Source organism: Ambystoma mexicanum, chromosome 8 (assembly GCF_040938575.1).
Source record: "Ambystoma mexicanum isolate Mex_15411 chromosome 8, UKY_AmexF1_1, whole genome shotgun sequence".
Lineage (NCBI taxonomy): Eukaryota > Metazoa > Chordata > Amphibia > Caudata > Ambystomatidae > Ambystoma > Ambystoma mexicanum.
In genome coordinates, this window is record NC_090929.1 from 1,470,021,800 (window position 1) to 1,470,047,254 (window position 25,455).

Genomic DNA, 25,455 nt, shown 5'->3' on the forward strand with positions numbered 1-25,455 from the left:
GTCTGGGAGATCAGTGGCTGATGGTGTTGGGAAAGGGGAGAGAGGGGAAAAGTGTTATGCTCACCTGGCTCCCACAGAGGCATCGGTCCGAACTGGACAGCTGCGGTCTCCACCAATGTGACGCTTAGGGCCGAGATGACGGACTGGACAGGCCCACCTAGCTTCGTTTGCTTGGCCCGTAGGAATATCCTTCTGCAAATGGAGAAAGGGAATTAACCACCTGTGGAGTCGAGTGTAAATTCCCCCCACCCCCGCTGTTCTCCCCACAGATCACTTTTGATGTCCCCTCCTATAGTCTCACCTGATGGTTTGAAAAGATGAGCTCTCCATCCTGCACTGAGCACAGGGGCGCGTTGATAACCAATTGCTTCACTGGCTCGAAGGAATCTGAGTTCCAGAACAATAAGGACTGCGAAAAATATGTAGTTCGTAAGAGTTCACATGTCTGACTTTCACTCTTGTCCGATTCCTTGCAGTTTGCAGCTTGACCCCAGCAAAGAGGTCCTCGTGGTAGCTGACGAAGTTCAGGTAAGGATTTGGCTTATCCTACACAGTACAATAAAATAAGGCCAGAATGTAAGCTGCCTGTTCCCTTATTCGGGTGTGGCGAGAAAATATGAAGTTCGGGGAATTATGCCTCCGGAGTAAAATTAGGTAAGTCTATTATGGTGAGAAGAGTTCCCCTTATTGTCCCGTTGTCTCACCTTGTCGTCCTTTTGTTCCCCTTAGGGGCCGGGGTGCGGCGAGGATGCAATGGAGACTGCGCCGACCCATGAAGAGGAATAGTACCCCCGGCGGTAATCAGGTAAGTCTATGGGGGTAGTTACTATTGCCTCTGTTTATTTCCTTGGCTCACCTTTGCTGTTCTTGTGTTCCCCTTAGGTGCCAGAATGCGGCGGAACGTGCAGAAGGATGCGGTGGATCGTGAGGATGCTGCGAGGGCCGGTGAGTTCAGCGCGGCGCTGCAGCAGGCGAGGCGGCACATGTAAATGCTTCTTTCTTCCAGTTCGGAGGTGCGGTGGATCCGGAATCCAGGTAAGGATCGAAGGTTTGCTCTTATTCTAACCTTTCTCCTTCTGTTCCTCCCTTTTTCTAGGAGCTGTAGACTCGAGGCGGGCGTGGTAGAAGACTGGATGCAGGCTTGCAGATACGGTGAGCGTTATGCTGCTCGATGCAGAATAACGCAAAGCGTGTGCTGCTCTTCGGGCGTGGTTTAAATAGCCTCCAAAGTAGTCCCAGGTGAGTATTCTTCCCCAGCCCCACCCGAGTAAAAAAAATAGTCCCTAGGTAAAATAGTCCCTTCCAAGCTTCATTTGGCTTGGAGCTCTGCAGCATGGTCTGCACCAGGTAAGCTTGCAGCATGGTCTGCATCAGGTAAGTTTACTTTATGAGCCTGGCGCCTATGGCGCCAGGACTGACTCACCATATGAGCCTGGCGCCATAGGCACCAGGACCGCACCCAAACAGCCCCTAACGGGGGCTTTTGGGCTTGCTCAAACAACTTGATGCCTGCTTCCAGGGTTGCTGGACCTGGTCTGGTTCCCCGGGGGTAGGCATCATGACAAAAAGGGAAGGTGAGGGTGAAAGGGGAGGGCTGGAAAAAGATAACAGTCACGCTATAATTGATGGGCTTTGGAAAAGTTTAGATCATTGATAATTGTGGCAAGGACAATGGTTGGGTCAGGGCTATGCACCAATACAGCTCGACTGCTGAAGCAAATGAAAGATCTGTCACTCCAAAGAAGGGCTACCAAGATGAAAAGGGTCAGATCTGGTGATTTAGCGATGAGCTGCATGCAAGAGCTTTGGTTTGCAGTTGTAAGAGCTGTATGCCCCAAGGTGGCCACCATGATGGGTGGGTCAGGCCTTGCGGATTATAGAGAAGCTCCCAGTAAGATTACCAACAAAAGAATAATAGGGCCTACTTCAAGTTAAACGTGTGAAAAACATGTTTCACAATTGAAACTGGTTTGAAACTAAACACATTTTGATATTTACCCCACCAGCAACAGCAGGAGTCCTGAACGCCACGTAAACAAACACATTATATTCCAAAAAACTGATGAAAGCAAGCAAGAAAGGAAGGAAATAGAAATGTACCTGAAAAGCTGTGAGTGTGTCGGTCGCAGGGTTATATAGGCATCGTAATGAAGGCATGCTGTCTGCCAAGCTGGAGCAGCCAAGCCATAAGGACCTGGGCATAGAGCACTGTGGAGAGAAAAAACCATGAGAACAAAAAGCATGACGCCTAACTGCATCAAACGTAGGCACTTTAAAGAGGAATAGAGATGTAGTAACATGCTCATAGCGAGACAAAAGACTATTCTTTGAAATACTGTTAAGCGGTTAAATACACCGGTAATCATAATCACAATTATCCCAGGATAAAAGTAATGAATTTTGAACAAGCATGTCTCAAGATGATTGCCGCCTTTCAAGGAATTACATATTTGTCCCAATAGTAATGGCAATCCGGGGTCAAATGTTGACATCCTAGGTGGATGTTTTGATCTATAAGTAGAATAATAAGGTTACTCACCGTAGTGACCACCTTACTCCTAGTCCATAGTCCCCTTTCCTCCATACTTATGGAACATTACTACGTCCTGTGGGACGGGACCGGAGCACTTTGTAAAAAGCATCACATTTTTCAAAAATGTGTCCTTCCTCTCTTTTTATGCGGGGTACTTCACGCGGCCGTAACCCCGCCCTCCTTAGCTCCGCCCAGCGCATCGCCCATCAGTCCTTTTCTATCGCTTTTAAGCAATAACAGAGGAACCTTATTAGAGGGGACGGTGGGCGGGCGGGTATTACCCAAATTGTTCGTTTACAATTGTTCGAATGAACAATTGACCGAATTTAAAGGGTCACAATTGACCTTTTCACAATTGATATATATATAAATATGTATATATATATAGGGGTTTTGGGAGGTTTGGCGTCGGGTGGGGGGTTGTGGGGATTTCCCCCAACATATATGTTACAATTGACCTTCACAATTCGGTCAATTGTGAAAAGGTCAATTGTAATTCGAACAGTTGTAAAACGAACAATTCGTATACAACCGGCGGGCGTATGGAGGAAATGGGCCTATGGACTAGGAGTAAGATGGTCATTACGGTGAGTACCCTTATTATACTCTCCCGTCCCCTTTCCTCCATACTTATGGGAGATTCCCAAGCACTCCTCACAGGAATTACGGGTGGTTGGAAAACTCCTTACTGAAAAAGGTTTTTAAGCACAGCCTGGCCAAACTGAGCATCAGCTCTGGAGCTCAGATCCAAACAGTAGTGTTTACAAAAGGCTGATGGAGAGGCCCATGTAGCCACTTTCGCGATGGTATCCCAGGGGACATACTTTTGAAAGGCAACAGCAGCTGCCTTGCCCCGTACCAGGTGTGCATGGATCCATTTAGGAGGTTAGAGGCTCTGAACAGTTTAAGACTCCATAATACAGGCCGCATCCCATCTGGAGATAGTCGCTCTGGAGGCCTGTTTACCCTGCAGATTACCAAAGGTCACCAATAGTTGAGAAGAACTCCTAAATTCAGATGTTCTGTCCAGATAGAACTTAAGAGCTCTTCTAACATCCAGGCAATGCAAAACCCTTTCGGCTTCCGAAGCCGGGTTTGGGAAGAAGACGGGCAGGAAGAATGACTGATTTGGACGAAAATCAGAGACCACTTTTGACAGGAAAGAAGGATTCGTCCTCGGGACAACCTTATCCTTGTGGAAGACGAAGAAGGGATGCTCCACCGACAAAGCCTGGAGCTCACTCACATGTCTTGCTGAAGTCACGTCGACCAAGAAGGACACTTTCCACGAAAGGTGCTTAAGATCTACCATAGCCATTGGTTCGAAGGGCTTATGGCACAATTCCATAAGGACCACGTTCAGATCCCACGTCGGATGCGGTTTGCAAACAGGAGAGTAAAGATGCATTAGACCCTCAAAGTGCCTTTTAACCACTGGATAAAATAGTGAAAAAGAGCACTGGTCCGTGGATAAGTAGGCGGCAACAGCCGAAAGATAAGTCCGACTCTGCCAGGTGAGAGACGAAGGACAGCATCGTGTCGATCATAGCCACCCCGGGTTCCAATTGTTTGGCTAAGCACCAGTGGCAGAACCAAAGCCATTTGCTCCTGTATTGAGATCTCGTCGAGGGCTTCCTGGCTGCCTGAATAATGCGCATGTTATCAGCAGATAGGTTGAGATGTTCTAAAGATCTGAACTCAGGCACCATGCCGCCAAGCTGAACGATTGTGGGGAGGGGTGCCACAGCTGCTCATCTCTCTGGTGAAGCAGGTCGGGAACCAACGGAAGCCTGATCGGTGCGCACACTGACAGATGCTGAAGCTCTCAAAAGCCACCACAGAGCTATGAGCAGAAGAGAACAGTTCACTGTGTTCCTCAGTTTGCAAATTGTCTGATGAATCAGAGGCAGAAAAGCATAGGCCCCCATATTGTGGCAGGGAATCTCGAGAGCATCCCCCAGAGAGGAGGCTCCCAGTCTGTTTCTCGAGGCATACAGAGGAAGTTTCCTGTTGCCCGACGTTGCGAAGAGGTCCACTTCTGGAGTGCCCCAACACTGGAAGATTTGTAAGAGGACCCGCACTTTCAAATCCCACTAGTAGCTGACCATCATTCGTCGGCTGAGGGCATCCGCAGTAACATTCAGCTGGCCCGGGATGTCTACAGCCACCAGCCAGATGCCATGCTGCACCGCCCATTCCTAAATCTGAATGGCAAGATCCACAATAGGAGGGGACTTGGTACCCCCCCCTGCTTGTTGATGTAAAACATGGACACCACATTGTCTGTGCGGACACGGACCACTTGGTTGACAATGACCGGCCTGAATGCCTTTAGCGCCAAGAAGATCGCCAGAAGCTCCAGGTGATTTATATGAAGGAGCTGGTCTTGGGGCGACCATGGATCGGAAACTTGATGGTCCAACGTCGCACCCAACCCCGGAAGGGAAGAGTTAGTCATGACTGTCACCAGTGGAGCGGGGTCCTGAAAAGCCACGCCCACTAACAGATTGCCGAGAGACAACCACCACAAAAGGTCAGCTCTCATGAAAGCTGGAATCGATATCATTTTGGAGTCCGGATCCACAGCTTGATGCCAAGATCTCCAAAGAGCCATCTGCGTCTGCCTCATCTTGAGCCGAGCAAGAGGAAGAGCCAAAACACACGAGGCCATGAGGACCAGAAGCCTCTGGAACCACCAGGCCGAGATGCTCCCCGACTGCGCAAAGACCTGACACGTGGGCACCAGATCCGCCATTCTGTCCCCAGTCAGGTATACTCTGCAGTCGATCGTGTTCCAACGAAAACCCAGGAAAATCAGGTCCTGAGAGACCATCATGGAGGATTTCCGCCAGTTCACTGACAGCATAAGGTGGAACAGGAGCTGGAGGAGAGACTGAAGGTGGCTCGAGGCTTTCAAAGGACAAGGACTGTGCAGCAGCCAATCGTCCAAATACGGATACACGTGGATACCCTGAAGCCGAAGATAAGCTGCGATAACCGACATCATCTTCGTGAAGACACGCGGTGCCGAGCGGAGGCCAAAAGGGAACACTCAGAACTGGAAGTGCTCCTCTCGCAGAGAAAACCGTAGGTATCTCCGATGTGGATTCCAGATCAGGATATGCATATACGCATTCTGGAGGTCCACAACGCTGAGCCAATCGCCCTTCTGCAAAGAGGACTTTATCTGACAGGGTGTGATTATTTTGAATTTCTCTTGGGGTAGAGAGAGATTGAACTGGGAAAGTTCTAGGATGGTGCGCAGGCCAGCCTGGTTGGGTTTGGGCACCGTAAACAGCCGGGAATACAAGCCCTCCCCTCGCTCCCGTAGGGGAACGGGTTCAGACGCCCTGAGATCCAGCAACTTGTGAATCTCGGCTCTGAGGGAGGGCGACCCCGACTGCTGGAAGGGAGGATTGACGGGTGCGGTACGGGGAAGGGGTAAGCGGAAGCCCACCCGAGCGAGCGACAAGACCCATCGGTCTGGTCTGCCACACCTTCCAATGAGATGCAGTGCGTCCTCCCAAAGGGGACTCGTGCGAGCGCAGAGAAACTTAATTTAGCTGGTTTTTCGGTGGTGGCGCCACCTAAACCTGAAGAGGAGGCTGAGGAACAGGAGAAAAACTGGCTCTGTTGCTGCCTTTGGCGGGAATTTCCCGATGGGGTATCAACCCTGCAGGACTTTCGGTCCAGAAAACCCCTGAAACCAGAGGAAGGGCGAGGCTGCGAGGAGGTTCACTGTGCCCTGAAAGGCGATTTCACCAGGACTGACAAGGACTTGACGGTCTGAGTGCTATCCTTAGTTTTGGTCAGTTCAACATCTGTTGTGGAATGAAAAAGCTCCTTGCCATCAAAGGGCAGGTCCAAAACCTTATCCTGCACCTCCTTAGAGAACTTGGTGGCGTGCAACCAAGCCTGACGAGAGGTGTCCATGCCAAGCATGAGGCAGCGGCCCGAGGTGTCCCTAGCATCTGACAAATCCGCTCTGAACTCCTCTAGATTTTTGGCGGGAATAAATTTCTCAAATTCCGACAGACCTTTCGACATTTTCATATTCGCCCCCGCTAACACCAGTTCTGCGTTCACTTGATGTAACTGCAGAGCTGAATTAGCGAAAATCCTCCTTCCTAAAGAGTCAAGAAGCTTGTCCTCTGTGGCCAAAACCTGTGTAGCCGTTGCGGAAGACGATGCAGAAGGTCTGGATTGAAAAGTGGCAGCAGCCAATACCGTGGAGGAGGGGGGCTAAAGCCACCTCTTCCAAAGAATGGCGCCTATAACGCACATCAATCGTCTTGTTGACAAACAGTCCAGAGTGTGGTTTTTCTCAAACTTTACGGACTTCGGCCAAAACGTCCTTCTGCAAGAACAAGCCAGTACGCTCTGAAGGAGACAAGGTGAACTCCCCCGAAAGCACGCCCTGCTGCGGAGCGGGTGCCTCGGGTACTGAAACATCCAATAAGCATTCCTCTAACTGCTCTACAGGATTATTTGCTACACGTCGTCGGCAAGAAGAGGTTTGCTTTGCTGCTCTATGCGCATAACACGCTGCCAAAGGACTGTCTTCCTGATTACTTTGTGGACTCGTCACTTAGCTCCGCCTACTCTGATCCGCCTCCCGCCCGCTCTCTTCCCACAGCCTCTTCCTCATGAGCAACGGTGCACGCGCATCTCGCGCGCGCATCCGAAGTGCTCCGGAAGTGTGGCTGTTGGGCTGTTCGGCTGGCGGTGGTCGGGGGTTGAGGTACTGGGAATGTCAGTGCCTATTGAAACTGCTATTGCAATCAGTGCTATCTCTGTATTCAGCCTCTCTTTTCTATTTGCTACCCCACTTTGATTGTATTATCAACATGAGAAAAAACAAAATGCTAGGTATGAAAAATGATGTCAGAGCTGACTTTTTTGCAGCCGTTAGCACTACACATGCTAGCTTAGCTTGCGCTGCTGCCCTCCCCTTACCCGACATCAATGATGACGAAGAAGCGCTATTGCAATGTGCCCAAGATTGTTACACTGCTGGCAAAACCACTGAAGATCAGATAGACCCATCTCAACCACTCTTTTTAGAGTTTGGGTCTCCTGAGGATACTCAACCTAAAACGAAAACATCCTTGTTCAAGGATGGGGCAACCATTACACAAGAACCATGTATATCTAGTGGCTTTGACTATGAAAATTTTGATGAGCTCCCATCCTCTTTCCCATTAGGTGAAGATAATTTAGCTGCCCCGGGCTTGGGGAAACTAGCTGCCTTCGGTACGGGGAATTTGGCTGACCCTAGACACTCTGCTGTTAACACTGACCTGATGGCAATGATGGGTATTTTTAATCTTCTAATGCTGTCAGAGTTAAGAAAACAGACAGATGCGATAACCAATCTGGCCTCTGTAATAGGGAATTTACCTAAGAAGTTGGGTGAGTCAATCGCTATGGTACTTCCCCCAATTTTGGTGAAGGAGTTGAGGGATGCAAAGGGTGCTAAGGTTCTGAATGTGGAGACTAACCCTTCTCCTTTTGATGAAATAATAATTCTACCTCCCACTCAGGAGGATGCTCGTTGCGTCCTGTCTCTGGGAGAAAGGGAGATAGTTAATGTGTCCACTGTTGAGAAAGAGCTCTTTAATTCTAAAGATGACTTTGAAGTAAAAATATCAAAAAGACAGGGTAAAAAACTGGCCAAAATTAAGAAACAAATAGCAATGACGCTTTCAAAAAATCATCTCGCAAATTTATGAGGGCGCCTGAAATTAAACATGCAGTGCTTGATGATGTGGATGTCATTTCTGTCCTTGAAGATAAAACTAAAAATCACAAAAAAACATGAATACACAACGTAACCCCGCTGACTTATATGTAGAGAATGTCTCTGGTATTCAAGGTTTTTTCTCTGAGGGGGAATTAGCTTTATGTGATGCTTTAAAAAAGAAAAGGGAAGCTATGTATGAGATTTTCAAAGCGACTCCCTCGCTAGAAAACTATATAGAGCCACCTACTCCTAATCTGGTCTGGGGGAGGAAGGTCCAAGCTGATCCCACTGCAAACAATGTTACAACTGAGATGAAACTTGACCAACAAGCCCCAAAAACAGGATCCATGGTAAATTCTGGAATGAACTGTGGTACCATTGTTAATACTGGCATGATTACTACTGGTTTGAAAGTACCTAGAGCTCCTACTCCGTCAACATCGACTAGTCAATGTAATCCTGTCAATGAGGCAAGTAACACTCATGAGTCGCCTATGTTTCCCAATGCTGTGGGTAAAGGGTTGGGGGGGTTCGTTTGTGATAACAGGGAGGAAGAAATGCATCACCTCATTCTGAAGGTGCTTAAAGATAATGTTATTACAACCGGAGCGTAATACGCCTGTTCCTCTAGCCAAAACCAAAACTACTGAATTATCATATGACAGTGTTAGGCAGAAACCTGTGCAGTTCCCTTAGGGACCACTGCAAAAAGTTTAAGACTACAGGTGTTAGCAGTAAACCCAATTGGTAGCAGTCTGTACCACCCAGATTTACCTGGTAGCTGTGGCTGAGCAGTCAGACTTCTCTCAAGAAGAGTTAGGCAGTATATAGAGTATACACAATAGGGCCAAAAATACAGTAGCACAAGCAAACACTGACCAGAGCTTTGGTATAAAAGTATATAATTATTTATTTAAAAACACACTCGGAAAAATACACTGGCACTAATATGTCAAGCAAGTTCCAACACAGTCATTAGAAGTATATACACCTCCCTGATTAATTATTCGACAAGTCTTAGAAAAAGAACACCACTTATTATCAACACAGAGGTGAGCGCTTAACCAAGATGGCACTCCAATAATTTGTTTAAAAAGGGAGAGAAAAGGCAGAGTATGGAAATAACACAGTACCAACACTTTTAAGTACCCACAGATAGTTAGAAAAGGCAGGGTCTACTGTAGAGCAAAAAGTTGAAGTACACTTTAAAAGTCTTTGCAGATAGTTCAAAAAGGAGTTGGATCAGTTCAGAAAGGTAATGTTAACGGGTCCGAGGTCACCCCAGGATAGAGAGTCAAGGATTTACGGGACACTTTGAACAGTCTGTTGCAAGGGAGACCAGGCGGGACACAGTACCTGAAATGGTGAGAAAGCTCCAGCGGGGGCAGTTGTTCCTGGCAGAGGGTGCAAGTCGGTGCTTCGTCCAGAGGAAGAGAAGAACTCGACGTGGAGGAAAGCTGGAGGTCGTTGCACTGCTAGGGAAGAAACCAGCCGCAGAGTTTCCCGGTTAAAAGGAAATACCCTTTTATTCGCGGTAGTGGTGAAGCATGGCTATCCGGCCGCTGGGGTGCTTGGCACGGGCGATTCGACCATGAGACGATCCAGGAAGGCGAAAAAGGCGAACTGGTTAACCCCACCAGCTCAAAGGAAGAAGACTCACCTGGAAGAAGATCTTCTCTGTCGTTGGGAAGTGGTGAGTTCGGTTCAGCAGGGGTCAACCGGTGGTGTCGTCGTTGCCGGTCGGCTCAGCTTCTCCGTCTTTGGATTCTTTAGGTCCTGTGGTGACTTCTGAAGTTCCAGTCCCCAAAGCCCTGCTTTTATGCAGAAAACCCCCATTCATCAGTCCTAGCTGTCACTCAAACATGCTAAGTGGCGAGTCGGCCGGCTCACCACTGGGCCAATCACACAAGAGTGCGACTTGAGTTGCCGAGGCAACTCAGTCCAGGGTGCCTATTCCCCCCTCCCACACATTCTGTAGATCCAGACTGAGTGGCACCACTTTTGGAGGCTTCTGTGCAGAAGCCCGCCAAAAGTGGAACAAAGGGCTCGACTTGGGTTGGAGTTACAGAGGCGAACACAAACGCCATTTTAAAACCGAGTCCTGGCAAAAAGACCCAACCGGGGAATAAATATTAAATAAATAACCCAGCGGTATCTTTAACATTGCACCAAAAAAGTGCTGCGTTTACAATGAATGGGAAAATCCCATAGGAAATATTCCGGTGGAATATTTCGCGTGGTAACCACTGCCACCAGCCAGAAACTCGACAAGGGGGGACTGGACAGTGCCCCCTTGAAAAACAGACCCAGGGGCAATCGAATTACCCCTACCAGTACTTCCACAATATGATGGTTTGTACTGGTTCTGTTCACAATTTAAGACTAGTAAAGTCAATGGTGACTTGACATGCCCTGGGAGGCAGTAGTCAGTCCCAGGGTATGGAGTCTATGTTTGGGGGCCACTATGACACCCCTGTGTTACTGCACTGAGGGTGCTGTGTAACACACCAAAAACACATGAAGCCCTATGGAGTAAAAGACCCCATAGCCCATAAAACACATTACAAAGTCAAAGGACATTCTCAAATCATGCCTAAGAGTGGGAGAAAAAGAGTCTCACTCTTAGCAGGAGAAAAAATTAAACCCCAAAAATCCAGCAAAGCTGCTGGGGGACTCACTAGGTTTGGGAAATTAGCCTTTACAGAGAATTCTCCCTAACAGACAGTAAGACAGAGAATGACCCCTGTGTGACTAGGGGTTTTGGAGAGCAATTGTATTCGAACAAATCTAGAGAAGGTTATGAACACAGAATACCAACTGTTGCCCAACCTGATACTGACCTTAGACAACCAGCAAGGTCTGACTTAATTCTCACAACGCTATTTAATGATAACGGCAATGCCGTACTAAACAGATGATACATTTTATCTCTGTTTTCGGCTATACCTGAACTTAGCCTTATATCATCTACTGACATTTTTCTGGTTGATTTTCTACACAAATTCAGGTATGATTATGCTCGATTGATCATCCCCTCACCTTTGGTGAGAGCGCTACTCTTGAAAGAGGCTGAACAACTGCAATCTCAAGGGTTTGACATATACAAACATAAAGCCTATTTACCACAGGCTCTAAACATGCCATCCAGGCAAGCGAAATGTGATACAGGCTATTCAATGCCCAATGTAGATAGGGCCGACTCTAAAGCCAACTCTGAACTGGATAAACAAGAGTGGAGGTGGCTAGCCTTGTCTTTGCGTGAGTCGATTGACTCGCTCAAACAGCTGGGCAAACCACTCTAGCTCCGAGCGTGTTCTAAATTTTGTGAGTTGGAACTCGAGAGGCAGCTTTAACCTCTTACATAATGAGGATCTTATGTGTTTCCTGGCACAGTTCGACTTTATTTTACTTCAGGAAACATGGTGTAGAACTGAACTGTGCTGGGATGGTTTTATGACGATCTCTAATTGTGCATATGGTGATAATAAGGGTCGCCGCAAAGGGGGCCTTACTATAGCGGCCAAAATAACAAATTATTTGGTAAAAACAGGGGAATGGCGATGTTTACACCACTTTCTCGTGGCCTCCTTTCAGCTCGGGGTAAACCAGGATTGTGTAGCCATTCTTATTGTCAATGTGTATTGGAACCCAAACGAACTGTCTGATTTGGAACTTGCCAATGAGTTAATTAAGTTGGGATTCATCATTGAACAATGGCTGGAAAACAGCAAAGGTGGTCAGCTTGTGATTGCTGGAGACCTTAATGCCTACTGCTACAGTGAATGTATGCTTGGTGATATCATTTTAGCCAATTCTAGCGATTTGGGTAAAATTGGGGGCAATCCCAAGCTGAGGGGCAGAATGTGGACTCATTTTGCGGAACTGTGGGCTCTTGATGTATTGCACAATGACCATTTTACATGGAAAGCTTGAGGTCTTACTTCTACTATTGATTACATTTTTTTGTCTATTGGCCTGTCAACATGTATGCGAAAATTTGAAATCAAAGAAACTAGCTGCAGCGATCACTGCTTTTTGATGTTTGAAACAACTGTTAATGTTCAAAGTACAAAGGTATACATGTACAAATATGATTTGACCTCTAGTGTAAAAGGCAATAGAATAAAGTGGACTCACTGTAAAAACGTCAAGTTCACCTCCACTATGGTGACAGACTTTGAGACCATGACTGCCTATCAACGGGCTGATTGTTATTATGCTGTGAATTCTACTGCATACATCCATTACACCACTAATAAAATAGAGAAACAACTAGTTAAAAATCTTAAATCAAAAAATCAACAGAATCATAGTACTGACAGTAAAGTCCATGGACGTAGATGTGCATATAGGAAAGAATTAATACATCTTCATAAATCCGGTCTTCCATAATTTGATATTATGCTAAAGACAAAGAAAATCAAACAAAGCTACAAAAATTGGGTGATCCACCACAGAGGTCAACGTTCGCAAATGGACGGTGAAGCGATGTTACGAGCTTTGAAGGGTTCCAACTGTTCTAACTTTTGGCCCTTAATTAATGAATTAGAGAGACCTCAAAAGCCGACTAACATGAATACCATCAATGAAGATACATAGCTAGGCCACTTTGCTAATTTGTACACCCTCAATAATAGTATTGAACCTATCAAGGTAAATTGGAGACCGAATTGGACCCTAAAATACACTAAAGAGGATATTAAGAACCTCGTTGTTAAATCTAAGAATTCGGGTGCTCCCGGTCCGAATAACCTCACCAATAAACTGCTTAAGCTCGATCCAGTCAATTGGGCCCACATTTTGTTCTTGCTGTTTGAAAATGTTCTTCTATGTAAACACATTCCTTTATCCTGGAGGGTTTCTATTGTAATCCCTGTATTTAAAAAGGGTTCCCGGTTAGCTCCCTCAAGTTATAGACCTATCGCAATTGCGGATCCAGAATCCAAACTATTTGCCTCCTTGGTTTTACGGGATTTGGAAAAATTGATTACCGATAATCATATTCTTGACCCAAAACACATTGGTTTTAAAAAAAAAGTTGGTACCGACTGCAGAGGCCTAATACTAAAATCATTAACTTCCAGATCATTAAAGGGGGGTAAACCACCTACTTTTGTGGTCTCAATGGATCATAGCTCAGCCTTTGATCTTGTTGACAGGAAAATTCTATGGCAAATACTTAAAGATCTTGACATCCCAATTCATTTGTTTGAAATTATTATGGCCCTTTACTCTGATACTAGGATAAGAGTACGACTTAATTCAGGTGGTCTCCTTTCCAGTGAACTCGTTATTCCTAACGGTCTTAGACAAGGCTGCATGTTAGCCCCCACTATTTTTAATCTTTATGTGAGTGGTGCCAATAAAGCATTGAATAATAAGGGTCTGGTCAGTTCCAAATTGAATGATACTTGTTTATCCTGGATGGCGTATGCCGACGACTTCCTTCTCATGGACAATACTAAGGTCGGCCTTCAACAACTGCTTAAGGCCTTTGAGAGGTTTATTTTCGATTTACGGCTTAAAATCAATCCATCCAAGACAGTCATCGTACGCTTTGGTAGACATAATAAGAAGGAAAAAGCTTTCACATGGCTTTGTTGCAATAAAACCATCAAAGCCCAATCTGCTTTTAAGTACTTGGGCTTTCACTTCTCTGGGACAGGGTCCAATACTCTAATCAAAAGTCAGCTGAAACTAAAAGCTGAGATTGCGATTAGGCAAATGTGTGCAATCGATACAAAATTTGGGAAGTTCTCTGCGATCCCTCAGAGAGTTCTATATCAAAAAAGTTACACCTCGTCTTACTTATGGCCTGGAATTGTTTTCCGATGACTTACATGCATATTTGACTTATATAGAAGGTAAAATCTGGAGGTCTGTACTCTTTTTCCTACCAAAATGTTTGCCATTTGAATTGATCAAATATGAATTTGGATTAACTTCTCTTGCCACTTTTGTTTCCTGGAAACGTATGCATTTGTGGCGTAAATGCCACAAGGTGGCTGAGGACACTTTGTATGTATGTGCTGCTAGAGATCCTGTCAACCCTTTTTTCAACTTGTTACATGAGGAGACGATGCAATGTTTAGTTAGGATTGGTATGTCTGTAGTTTCACTTCGTAACAAACCCAAGAAAGTTAAAACTAGCCTCTTGTGTTTTGATTAGCAAGTAACCAAAAGCAAAATTTCAGAAACCAAACTATACAAATATGGATGTTCCATTTGGAAATGGTTCCCGGCGATGGAAGGCTATCTTAAGAAATATCCTAGTAAACAAATACAGAATGACTTCATGCGCTTTCGATTTAATGTAATTCAAACTAATCAAATTAAATGTATTAGAAACTGCATCTCAGGGGACTGGAAAGGGTGTTGTTTCTGTAAAAAGGAAGGAGTCGTACAACACATTCTGTTGGTGTGTCCTGGGCTTTTGCCTTGTAGGATAAGTTATTTTGCCCAATTTGTACTTTCAACCTATGAGGTAAACAGAGAATTTATATGGCACAGAATGCTACATGAGAATTCAGCAATACTGAACGTTCAGGTCACCTCTTCTGAGAAATGTCTAGTGTGGTGAAAGGGTGCCATTTTGTTTTGTTTTCCTTTTCTGTTCCTTTTTTACGGCCTTAGTGTAAAACATTTTTTTAGGTTTAATATTAAGTTAAGGAAAGCTGTATCATGTAAGGGTTAAAATGCCATTGTGATTTTATTGTATGAATTTTACGTAAAATAATTAATGGTTTTCATTATTTGATTTCTACTTTGTAAACCTTTTATTCCGAAATTGTATCAATTGCGTTTTAAATCTACTTCAGTTAATTTTTTTCCTCTTTGTATAGTGTTGCTCTGTGTTTCTCACATCTTGTAATCTTGTATATTTTTAGTCGATTTGTTTATCTTTTTGTAAAGGTTAATTACAAAACAAAACAAATAAAAAAAATAAATAAGCACATCATGTCCAGCACCCGGTCGTGAAAGGCTCTGACAGAGCAGGGCTGGTGATTACTGTCCTGATCCTCTTGTGCGTCATCTAACAGATCCGGCTCAGGCTGAGTTGCATCAGGCACCACTATAGACTTGTCCATTGGGGACAACGGAGGTAAGGGAGGAAGAGTCAGGGGAGGTCCAGCCGGTAAAGGCGGCGCCGGCGGAACCACAGGTGCCGCAACTGGGACCATCAGCACAGACGAGCATATCTCCCTAAACGAGCCTCGAAAATACTCCTTCATGGGGTCTGAATGCATTAGTCTTTGAAACTTTGCAAAAAAGATGTCCTCCGCAGATGATTTAGGCGCGACTGGAGGAGGCCTCTCATGAGCGGAGTAATTCCAGGGGCGCAAGGGAAAGGGTTGCCAAGAGGGCCCTACTCCACTGGAGTCCACATAAATCAAGGGCGCCGATGCCGCAGGAAGCGAGACATTGTGCGGAAGGGGTATCCGAGCGTTCCAGTCATAAACTGTACGAAAAGGATGTGCACAAGTAAATCGATGTTCACCTGAAAACCCACTCCTCACACCTAGGGCCGATGGCGTAGTTGTAAGGGAGGTATCCAAAATGGCCACTGTAGTCTTGGCGGGAGCGGCTGCCCTTTTGTCAGCACCTGAGGAAAACTGCGACACGTGTTGAAGTGAGACAGGGGTCTCCAGAGGTGGGTCAGGGGTCTTCATCTTAGCCTTGATACAAGGAACCTTGGCCGAACCGGTACTGCGAGGCCTAGAATGTTTTTTAGACATGCTATCATCCAGAGAAGCCTTCAACGGAAGTACCTTGGCACCGCTGGTAACTGAGGAATTACGGTCCAAGACCTCACTCAGTGCCCCCCCAACAGGTCTGGTGTCACCACTTGAAGGGGAGCGAAGAGGAACACACCTCACCAACAAGACCATAACAGTGTTGGTGACCCTAGCCACCAAACGAGGGGCCTTGGACCCGAGCCCGGTATCTAAGCCCCTTCACCACGGGCCTCGAACTTTTGTTTGGTACTAACAGCCTTAATTGAGGCCTCAGGGCGTACCCCAGTGTTTTTACGGGAAGCTCCAGCCAAGGAGACCTCGAAGCAAGCTCTGGTACCCGCCGCCACAGTAGAGCTGCACTCACAAGTAGCCCCCACAGAAGGGGCCTCGGATAGTAATCCAGTGTCAATAGGACCCTTACGGAGTCCCTCGGAGAAAACTCCGGTACACTTTTTAGGCCTAGAAGGCACCTCAGGGCAAACCCCGGTAATAGTGCTTTTGATGCTCCTCCCGGACCGGGAAGACCCCGGGAAGGAGTCCCCCGGCCGGGGTGCTCTAAAAAGTGAAGAACTCACCAGGCGTTTCTTCTTTTCTTTGATGGAAGTAAGAAAATGTAATGGGGGAGCGCGCTGGAACACCCCATCCCACCGCTCCAAACGACGTTGAAGCGTCCTGGACCGGGGGAGCGCGCTGGAACACCCCCTCCCACCGCTCCAAACGACGTTGAAGCGTCCTGGACCGAAAGGGAGTCGCAGTAAAAGCACGAGTCCCACCGGTGGTCCGGACCCAAGCACTCTAAACAAAGAGGATGGGGATCTGCCCTAGCGAAGCATCGCTGACAAGAAGAACACGTAGGAAAATCTAACTGAAACGGCATAGACGGACTCGCGACCGCTAAGCAGGAGAGGACGACAGTGGAAGGAAAAAAATCTTCCGAAGATGCAAGTGCATCCAGTCCCAATCGAGCGGATAAAAGGACTGATGGGAGATGCGCTGGGTGGAGCTAAGGAGGGCGGGGTTATGGCCGCGTGCGGTACCCCATGTAAAAAGAGAGGAAGGACACATTTTTGAAAAATGTGATGCTTTTTAAAAAATGCTCCGGGCCCGTCCGACAGGACGGGGGAATATCCCATAAGTATGGAGGAAAGAGGAAGGGACGTAGTAATGATAATCACACTGTCCCAAGTGAAAAATCTTCAACAAATATCGAATACATAAATCCTAAATGAAAAAAGTAAAATGTCAAGTAAGAGTATTGCTTTAACACTAAGTACAATAAAAAGAAACATTTTAAATTGGATGGTTTATTTTTAAACACATTTCATCTAATGGTTTATCTAACAACTTCCTGAACTATTTACATCCAACTTCTAGAATGGGGGTTATACCACACAACACACTTGCGTTCACCCAACCCTAAACCAACAATACTGTTCTTGGCTGGCTCAACACTCCTCCTCAAATCTTCCTCCACCCTTCCTTTTGCTATCAACTGGAAGGTTATTTCAAAATTCAACTTTTTCATTCGGCATTTTTAAATTCTAGAGTTTGTGCTTCATTACAGTGGGTGTGGATTTTTTTTTAAATCTATTTGTCCAACAACAAGATATTGGACACATGTACTTGCCACTCTAGACTAAATTCATTAAATATTGCACACAGATAAAACATGCTACTTCATAACTGTCAAATACAGCAGACATACATGAAAATTATACAACAGCATGTTTAGCTGTAACCAAAACCTGGTCTATCAAAGTGTGTGGCTTTATACTTAGAAATAGAAATGTACAGGCCACCATCGGCAAAATAAAATATATATATGACTTGCACATCACAATTAAATGCTTAAAATATGCTGATGAAAACAGAACAATGAATTTTTTTACCTAAATAAAACAAAGTCAAGTTTTCAGACCCCACTTTCTAGCACATGCCTGCAACTGCCTGCATTTGGAGGATATTAAGCAGCATCATTCTCGCTTTAGTTTGGTGGGGGTGGGAGGAGTGAGGAAGAGATGCACTGAGCTTTAAGGACAAGTTGGTAGGTTTGATCCATAGTGCTAAAACTGAGAACGCAGTGCTATAGTTTTGCAGCTAACAAGAGTAGTGGGGGCACTGCAGAAAGTTGAAAGAAACTTAACATTATTACCACTAATTTGTCACATAATTTTAACAAGGCCATTATTTCAGATCATGTGCAATTATTTGAAAAACGGAGGTAGTGCATGAACTCTATAATCAAACGACAACACATGTATATACACAAATAGAATTGTGCAATTGTCATCTCCTGAATAATCTACTCACTGTCAATAAGCTGTGACAAGTAAACACCATTTCTAAGGTTTTGTCACTCCAAACCAAACCTATGTTTATCCCATCTCATTTGCTTGCTGAGTTAAAGCCGCTTCTCTCAGTATTAAATATTTCCCCTCTGAAAGTCATTTGCATTGGCCAGAACATTATACTCGTTCTTAGTCCAAAAACAGGGATTTTCATGCTGGCCATCCAAGATTTGAATTAATTCCAATGCATATTTATGCGCAACTACAGTTGGACTAGAAGACTGATTGCAATTTTGAACGATGGAGACATTTGACAAACCTACTGTTACAAGCTTTAACAAATGACACAAAGAAGATTTTCAAGAGTATGCTCTTTATTTAAGTTGTTAGTATGGTTGGGGTTTGTTATGGCATTTGCCAACACTTCCCAAGTACACTGTATGTTATTTTCTGGGTTAAACCCAAGGAGAACCTTTACTTTGTTCCCCCTCCTCCTCGTTGCCTTTTCTGTCTCCTAGACCATGGACACAAACCCCCTGCATTCCTGTCTCCATTTGAGCTTTTCCTCTTCCTCCTCCTCCCTGTCAGAGCACCTGCCTTTTCTTTCTCTTGTTCTGGCCTCTGACGTTTCCTGCTCTGCCTTCCCGCTGGTCAGAGCATTCACATTACCCTTCTCAATCTTCCTGCTCTGCCTTTACATTGGCCAATGCCTTTGTCTTCAACCTTCCCTGTCGTTTCCTCATCAACAGGCTCCACCTTTGCTTTCTCTTCCCTTTTCTTGACTAGTGCTGCTTTACCTTTACTTTCTTATCTGTACATCTCATCTACAGGTTTTAGTCTCTTCCGGTCTCCAGGTTTTACAATCACCCCATCCTATCTGTGTCTTACAATCAGGTCACTGTTCTCCCGGAGTTCAAATTCACCATTCCGCTCCAGGTCCTACAATCCTCCCAGGAATCTTCCTCTTCTCTCTGGGTTTTACAATCTGGTCTTCCACAACAGGTCTTACAGCCAGCTCAGCAACTCTTTAACACCATAACTCGCCTTCTCTGTAACACAAAACTCTCTTTCACTCTTGTCAAGGGAGCTGGCAATTCTATAGGGCTTGGACTGACTAGCTTCTCTCTGATTAGCCAGAGGGTTCACATTCACGGTCTGGGCTTGCTCCATGGCTGTGATACTTTGTAGTCCTAAGTTAATGGGGGTGGAGGGGAGTCTTTAAATGGGGAAGCTGCAATCTTGGATCGCACTTCAGTCTATGTTTGTTTGTGGCTTGGAAGGTGCAGCTGGATTGTTCCCCTTTCTTGGCCCGGGTAGATTCCCAGCCCTGAATTTCATTTGATGACCTGTGTTAAACAGCTCCAAGTATGTATTAAGTATTACTCCTGTGGGGTGGGAGCTTGGAAAAAAAGTTTCTCTTTTCTTCGATACAGGGCTTGTATACTTTCCCCTGCTTATAATGGAGGCTGAAAGTGATTGTCTGCCTTGTGCTGGAAATTGTGATAGAGACATGAGTTCTCTCTTCTCTAGTGTTCTTCGCTGTGAGAAGGAAGTGGGCCTCTGTCTATGTGTCCATTAATTGTATGGGTGAGGACTGGGCCTTCTGCTGCCCCTTTGGACAGTAAATGGGTGAGGGGTATGTGTTCCCCACTTTGAAGGGTAGAAAATCGTGTGGGTTTGCCAGGCCTTCCCCAATATCTTTCTGATCCCAAATCTAGGCACAATTCTGCTAGTCTGGCCTGGGTGTTCCCCTGTTAGCAAACTGTTCAATGTATTTTTACGCACTTACTCTGCCTGTGAAGACTATTATTGTCTCAGAAATCCAAGGGCTCTGAGTGACTGTTGCTTTTTCCTCCATGTTCCCACCCTCCTTGAGCGCTTTGAAACACTTGCCCGTGTATAGGCGCTATATAAATAAATCATACTAAAGAGGGATTATGGGAGATGGTGACCCTTTCTTGTTGGTCTGTTAACATGGTTTGGGCCGTCAGAACAGTGATGTAATTTCCAGCCTTCTTCCTGGCCTATGTGACCTGACTAGGTCTTCTGAATGGAGAATTTCCTCCCAGGTCTAAAACTGCCCTCTTCCGACCCAGTCTCAGTTTTCGTTTTGCTCAAGAGGGGAATTATGGGACATGTATTTTTTCTGGGTTTTTTTTAACCCCAAAGGACATGGTCTAGGACTCTGAATTTGCTTTTACGGATGACAGGTGCTGTTGTGGACCAGAGGATCCTTTCACTACTAGGATCAAACTTTCACATACAAATTGCGCCAGATGTGAATTGAATGCTATCAAAAATCTGAGTAAAAATGACAAAATGATCATAAAATCCACAGATAAAGGTGGAGCAATAGTAGTCATGAACAAATTGGACTATTTAGAAAAGGCAAATAAATTGTTAAATGGCAGATTAGTTATCGCCTCATACAAGGTGATCCAACTAATGTTCTCAAAAGAATCCTAGACCCAAATGTAGAGTAAGTCGTATTAGAAGGTTGCATCGCTATAAAGAAGCTGAATTCTTGGTTCTGTGAGAAACCAGATGGTATTCTTCCATCTGCTGTCCCGGGATCTTCCATTCAGGTGGCCAGGGAAGGGCCATTGCTTTTGGATCCTGTCCTGTGGGTAAGCAAGGGAGGATAACCTGAGTGGCGGGTCACAGGGGTTTGGCAGGAGAATACTCAAGGGTGAGACATGGTATTCCCCCCCCCAATTATACACCAACCCACTCTCCCTCAGGTTTAAGGGGGTATTTTCAATCGCACCCCATCTCCTCCTCCCCATTTCCAACATGTACTGGGACGAGGAAGAGGCCACTGGGAGCAATGATGATTTCCACCAAGGCTAACATAGGAATACAGCGAGAGGCCTACTACTATAGAACACCAGTAGATTGCCTGACCATGCCTGACTCTCAGTGGGACAATCAACCCAAACCATGTACACCGGACTCCACTTGACAATCACTCAAGGTATAAAAGGTGTGACTCTTAAGAAGTACGAGTGAGCTGGGATGGCTGGTTGGAACATGAAGGCAGCAACACAAGAAGCCTGGGAGAACCGAAGGAGAACGGGATGCTGAGACACTGGCATGGCGTACCAGTGGGGTCGCAGCGTGGCAGAGGAGCTGTGTCTCCGTGAAGCCGGAGAAAGGCGAGGTGCTGCTAATTTCCCAGGTCAGTGCTCGTTCCCTGGGACGTGTGTCGGTCTCACTGAGGAGCAGGTGGTGAGACCCTGACCCGACATCCTGTATCCCAGGGAGCTGCTTGCAGGCGCCGCACGTCCTGGTTGGGTCTCTATGTGAATGAGAGGAACTCAGCGGCGTGAGGATGGCTGGAGCGGGAGCGGCGGCTTGAAGGCAAGAGCAGAAAGTAAAGCGGTAAGCGGAAAGAAAGAGAAAGCAAAAAAAAACAGAGTGCGCAAGGGACGCGATTCGAAATACAAAGTAAGGGTGCAAGCAACCCGAAGCAGGAAAGGGGGTGCAACCGATCCAAAAGTTTGAAAAGCAGAGTGAAAAAAATCCAAGAGAGGGTACAAGCAACCCAAAGCAGGAGAAGGGGTGCAGCCAATCCAAAAGATTCAAAAGCAGAGTGAAAGAAAGCCAAGAGAGGGTGCGAGTGACCCAAAAAAGGACAGACGGGTGCGAGCAACTCAACAGATCGGAAAAGTTAAAGATAAAGCGAAAGTAAGTAAAGAAATGGTGAGTGACCAGAAGCTGTAAAGGAGGGTGCGGAAGAACCAAACGTTAATAAGAGAAAGTGCAAGAGGCACAATGCAAGGAAAGGAAGGTTCAAGAGCGCACGAGCAAAGTACGAGAAGTGCCCGGGGCATGGTAAAGTCAAGAAGTGTGTGCAAAGGGCACAGTGAGGAAGACACGAAGGTGTGGGTGTGCACCATAGAAGGAAAGAAATGTGAAAGAGAAATAAAGTCAGACTAGAAAGAGCACAAGGAGGAAAGGTGCCAGAAGGAAGTAACAGAGTACAAAAAGAGGGGTTCGAAGGCAGAGTGGTCATGCAGGGGAGGCGCCAGAGCCTGGTGACTTTCGAAAGTCTCTGACACTACCCCTTGGAAAGAACTGTGTGTTAAAATGGTGCATCTTGACAAGGTGAACTTGTGTGAGACCAGAGGGGCCTAAACTTGGGGAGGGTAACCCTGAGAGACCTAACAAGAACTGTGCCATTTTGTTTGGAACTTAAAGGACTGAAGTTTGGGACACGGAACCCCAAGAGGCCGAGAGACATTTTGAACCTTATGGACTTGGTGCCAGAGCCCTACCTGGAAGGTTCCAATGGCTACCTTTTTTGGAGTTTAACTATTTTGAACTGGCAGAACTACACCTACTGGTAAGACTACCTGGAACCAGCTGTGATTTCCATTTCCTTCTTTTGAACCACTATTTTTCCTTTAAGAAAACTTCCCAAAACATTTTGTCAAAGATTGAGGGCAAGCATAGGTTTAGACACACTGATTTTGGTTTTGACATTGACAGCCCTTAGAAACATCAGTTGAGGGAACACTCCCTTTAGAGTTGGGGCCACTTAGGTATTACACCAATCCCAGAACTTTATTAATTAGTACCCCGGAGAGGAACAAGCAGAATGCAACAAGCATTCTGATTGGCTCTCGCCAGGTCCCTACCCGGCCGGGAATCCCTCCGTCGGGATTCCACGGCCTTTGTCCCCGGCGGGGGGCGTGGTAGCCCCTCAGCCAATGAGGAGGCTCAAAGCGGGGCCATCCCCGCTCCGAGCCTCCCCGCGGCTGAGAGGCTGCCTTCGCCCCTGCCGGGGACTCGGGTAAATCTTATTTTTATTTTTCCCTCCCCTCTCTCCCCCCCAACTTACCTTCTTGATCCTGCGTCCCCGGCGGGGGACGATGAAAGCCTCCAGCCGTGTAGAGACTCGGAGCGGGGCCATCCCCGCTCTGCGCCTCCACACGGCTGGGGGCTTCCCTCGTCCCCCGCCGGTACTTTTTTTTTTTTTTTTGCCTCCCCCCCGTCCCACTGACGCCCTCCCAACGCCACTTACCATTTTTTTTTAATCCTTTATGGGGAGCAGACGCGCTGGGAAGAATTGATGGCTCCCGATGACCGCCATGGAAAGGGAAAACGGACTCAGTTTTCCCTTTCCATGGCGGTGGCCATTTTCTTGGTCGTTTTTTTTTTCTGTCCCAAAACGCTGCAGCTTTTTAATGCCGCAGCGTTTCGGACAGAAAAAAATTACTTTTAGTACCCCGGTCACGCAAATTTTGCGGGCCGGGATACTAATAGCAATAGAACCCTCGCGGCGGGGGCATTACCGACTCTGGTAATGCCCCCGCCGCTCGGGTTCTATTGCTTAAATAAAGGTTTTGAAACTCTTGAGTTTGTATCTCTTGATACCACGCCTGTCTCACAGTTCCAAGACATCCTAGAAACCCTGCCTTTTATATACTGCCCAAAATTCACAAAGGCGTTTCACCACTACCTGGTGGACCTATTGTGTTGGGAATTGACTCCATTTTGTAACCATTATCACAATTTGAGGAAAAGAAAGCACCAAAAATGAAACATTACATAAAGAATTCAACTGCTGTATTAAATTTGGTGGAAAACATGGCTTTTGATTCTCATACACAGTTTTTGATGACATTCGATATTGAATCTTTATACACCCTGATTCAAGAACATGACACACTATTAGTTGTCTAATAAATGTTGAATGAACGATACAGACCTAGAAATTCAACCTTCTGGATTCTGTAATTGGCAGAACTGGCCCTCACAAAGAATATTTTTGTCTTTGAGAATCTGTTTTTTTACCAAATATCCGGGACAGCTAGGGGGGCAACTTTCGCTCCCAGTTTGGCAAATATGTATGTTGCTGAATATGAGAATAAATCCATTTAGTGCTAAGGAAACCACTTTGGTGACATTGCCACCACTTGGGTACACCATTTTGATGTCATTTTTGTCATCTTCAAAGGGACAGAATGCCAGTTGAATCAATTCTAGACATTGCTTGATTGCCAAAATAGACCTCAAATTTACAAACTACAGCAAAAGCCATGTACAATTTTTGGATTTAATACTAGGAATTGTAGATGAGATTATCAGTTCTACTGTTTTTCATAAACCCACAAATAGGAATGCATTACTGGCATATAATAGATCATCCTCAACATCTTTTTGACAACCTACCTTTTGGTCACTATTTGCGATCTAGATGGGATTGCTCTAATCGCGAAGAATAGGAGGATAAAACAGAAAATACAATAAGCCTCTAACGGTTACCCAAAAAAATCCTTAAACAGGTCTACAAATAAGCCATAGCTTTCCCCTGCGAAACTATGTTATAGCAACATCAACAAACAAAAAATATCCACAAGAAGTGATCATAGCAGTGTTAAGTTTATGCATTTATTTATTGTTATAACGTGCTTAATGCTAGCGAGTGGTTCCTAAGCTCTGGATCGGGATTCAAACCTGTGTTGTGCCGCATTCTCTTGCTTCCAAGACAAACGCATTGCCCCCGAGCTATCCTTCCTCCCCAGTTATTCACCATTACTTCATAAAATAAAGAAGGAAATTAAAAAACTATGGTCTATTCTAAATGTAGGCACCTTCCAAATTTGTGAACCACAGTTTGCAATCAAATACCAAAATAACTTGAAAGACACCCTTGAGCACTCCTATCAAGCCCATTCAAAGCAGATTAATTTCAACCTACACTGTTGTCCTTCCCAAAACCTCACGGACAGAGCCCTTGTGGCTCCTGTTCTGTATGTGAGCTAGCATGCTGAAGCACCACAGTGGACATAGGGTGGCAAAGACCATGGAAACAACTGCATCTAACAAACTGTAATTCCAATAATGTAATACATCACATTACTTGTCCATTTGACCTGCAATATATCGGTATGACTAAAAGACCCATCAAGAAACTAATTATCGATGACATCATCAAAATATACCTATGTATAAGAATTAAAATTGCTCCCTCAGTAAGGGTTGAGCTAGCCCTGAAGAAGGCGACCAAATGAGCTGTAGTCACTGAAACAGGTCAAAAGTGTATAGAAATAGGGATATCGTAGTTTGAGATACTATTTCTCTAAGAGTGTTTGTTCGTCAACATCCTCTTAAGATCCAATCCGTTTCTTGGAGTCGTTTTTAGACTTG

The 25,455-nt window shown here is 45.6% G+C and overlaps 1 protein-coding gene across 2 annotated transcripts in view; it reads right to left on the reverse strand.

The window, feature by feature from the left end:
- BTRC (beta-transducin repeat containing E3 ubiquitin protein ligase) overlaps positions 1 to 25,455 on the reverse strand; it is a 2,926,431-nt gene that overhangs the window by 2,547,763 nt on the left and 353,213 nt on the right. For both annotated transcript variants that reach the window (XM_069611642.1, XM_069611641.1), the window contains one exon: positions 2,101 to 2,208. In XM_069611642.1, coding sequence (XP_069467743.1) covers positions 2,101 to 2,202 — 102 coding nt within the window. In that variant the 5' untranslated portion in view covers positions 2,203 to 2,208. The remainder of the gene's footprint in view (positions 1 to 2,100; positions 2,209 to 25,455) is intronic.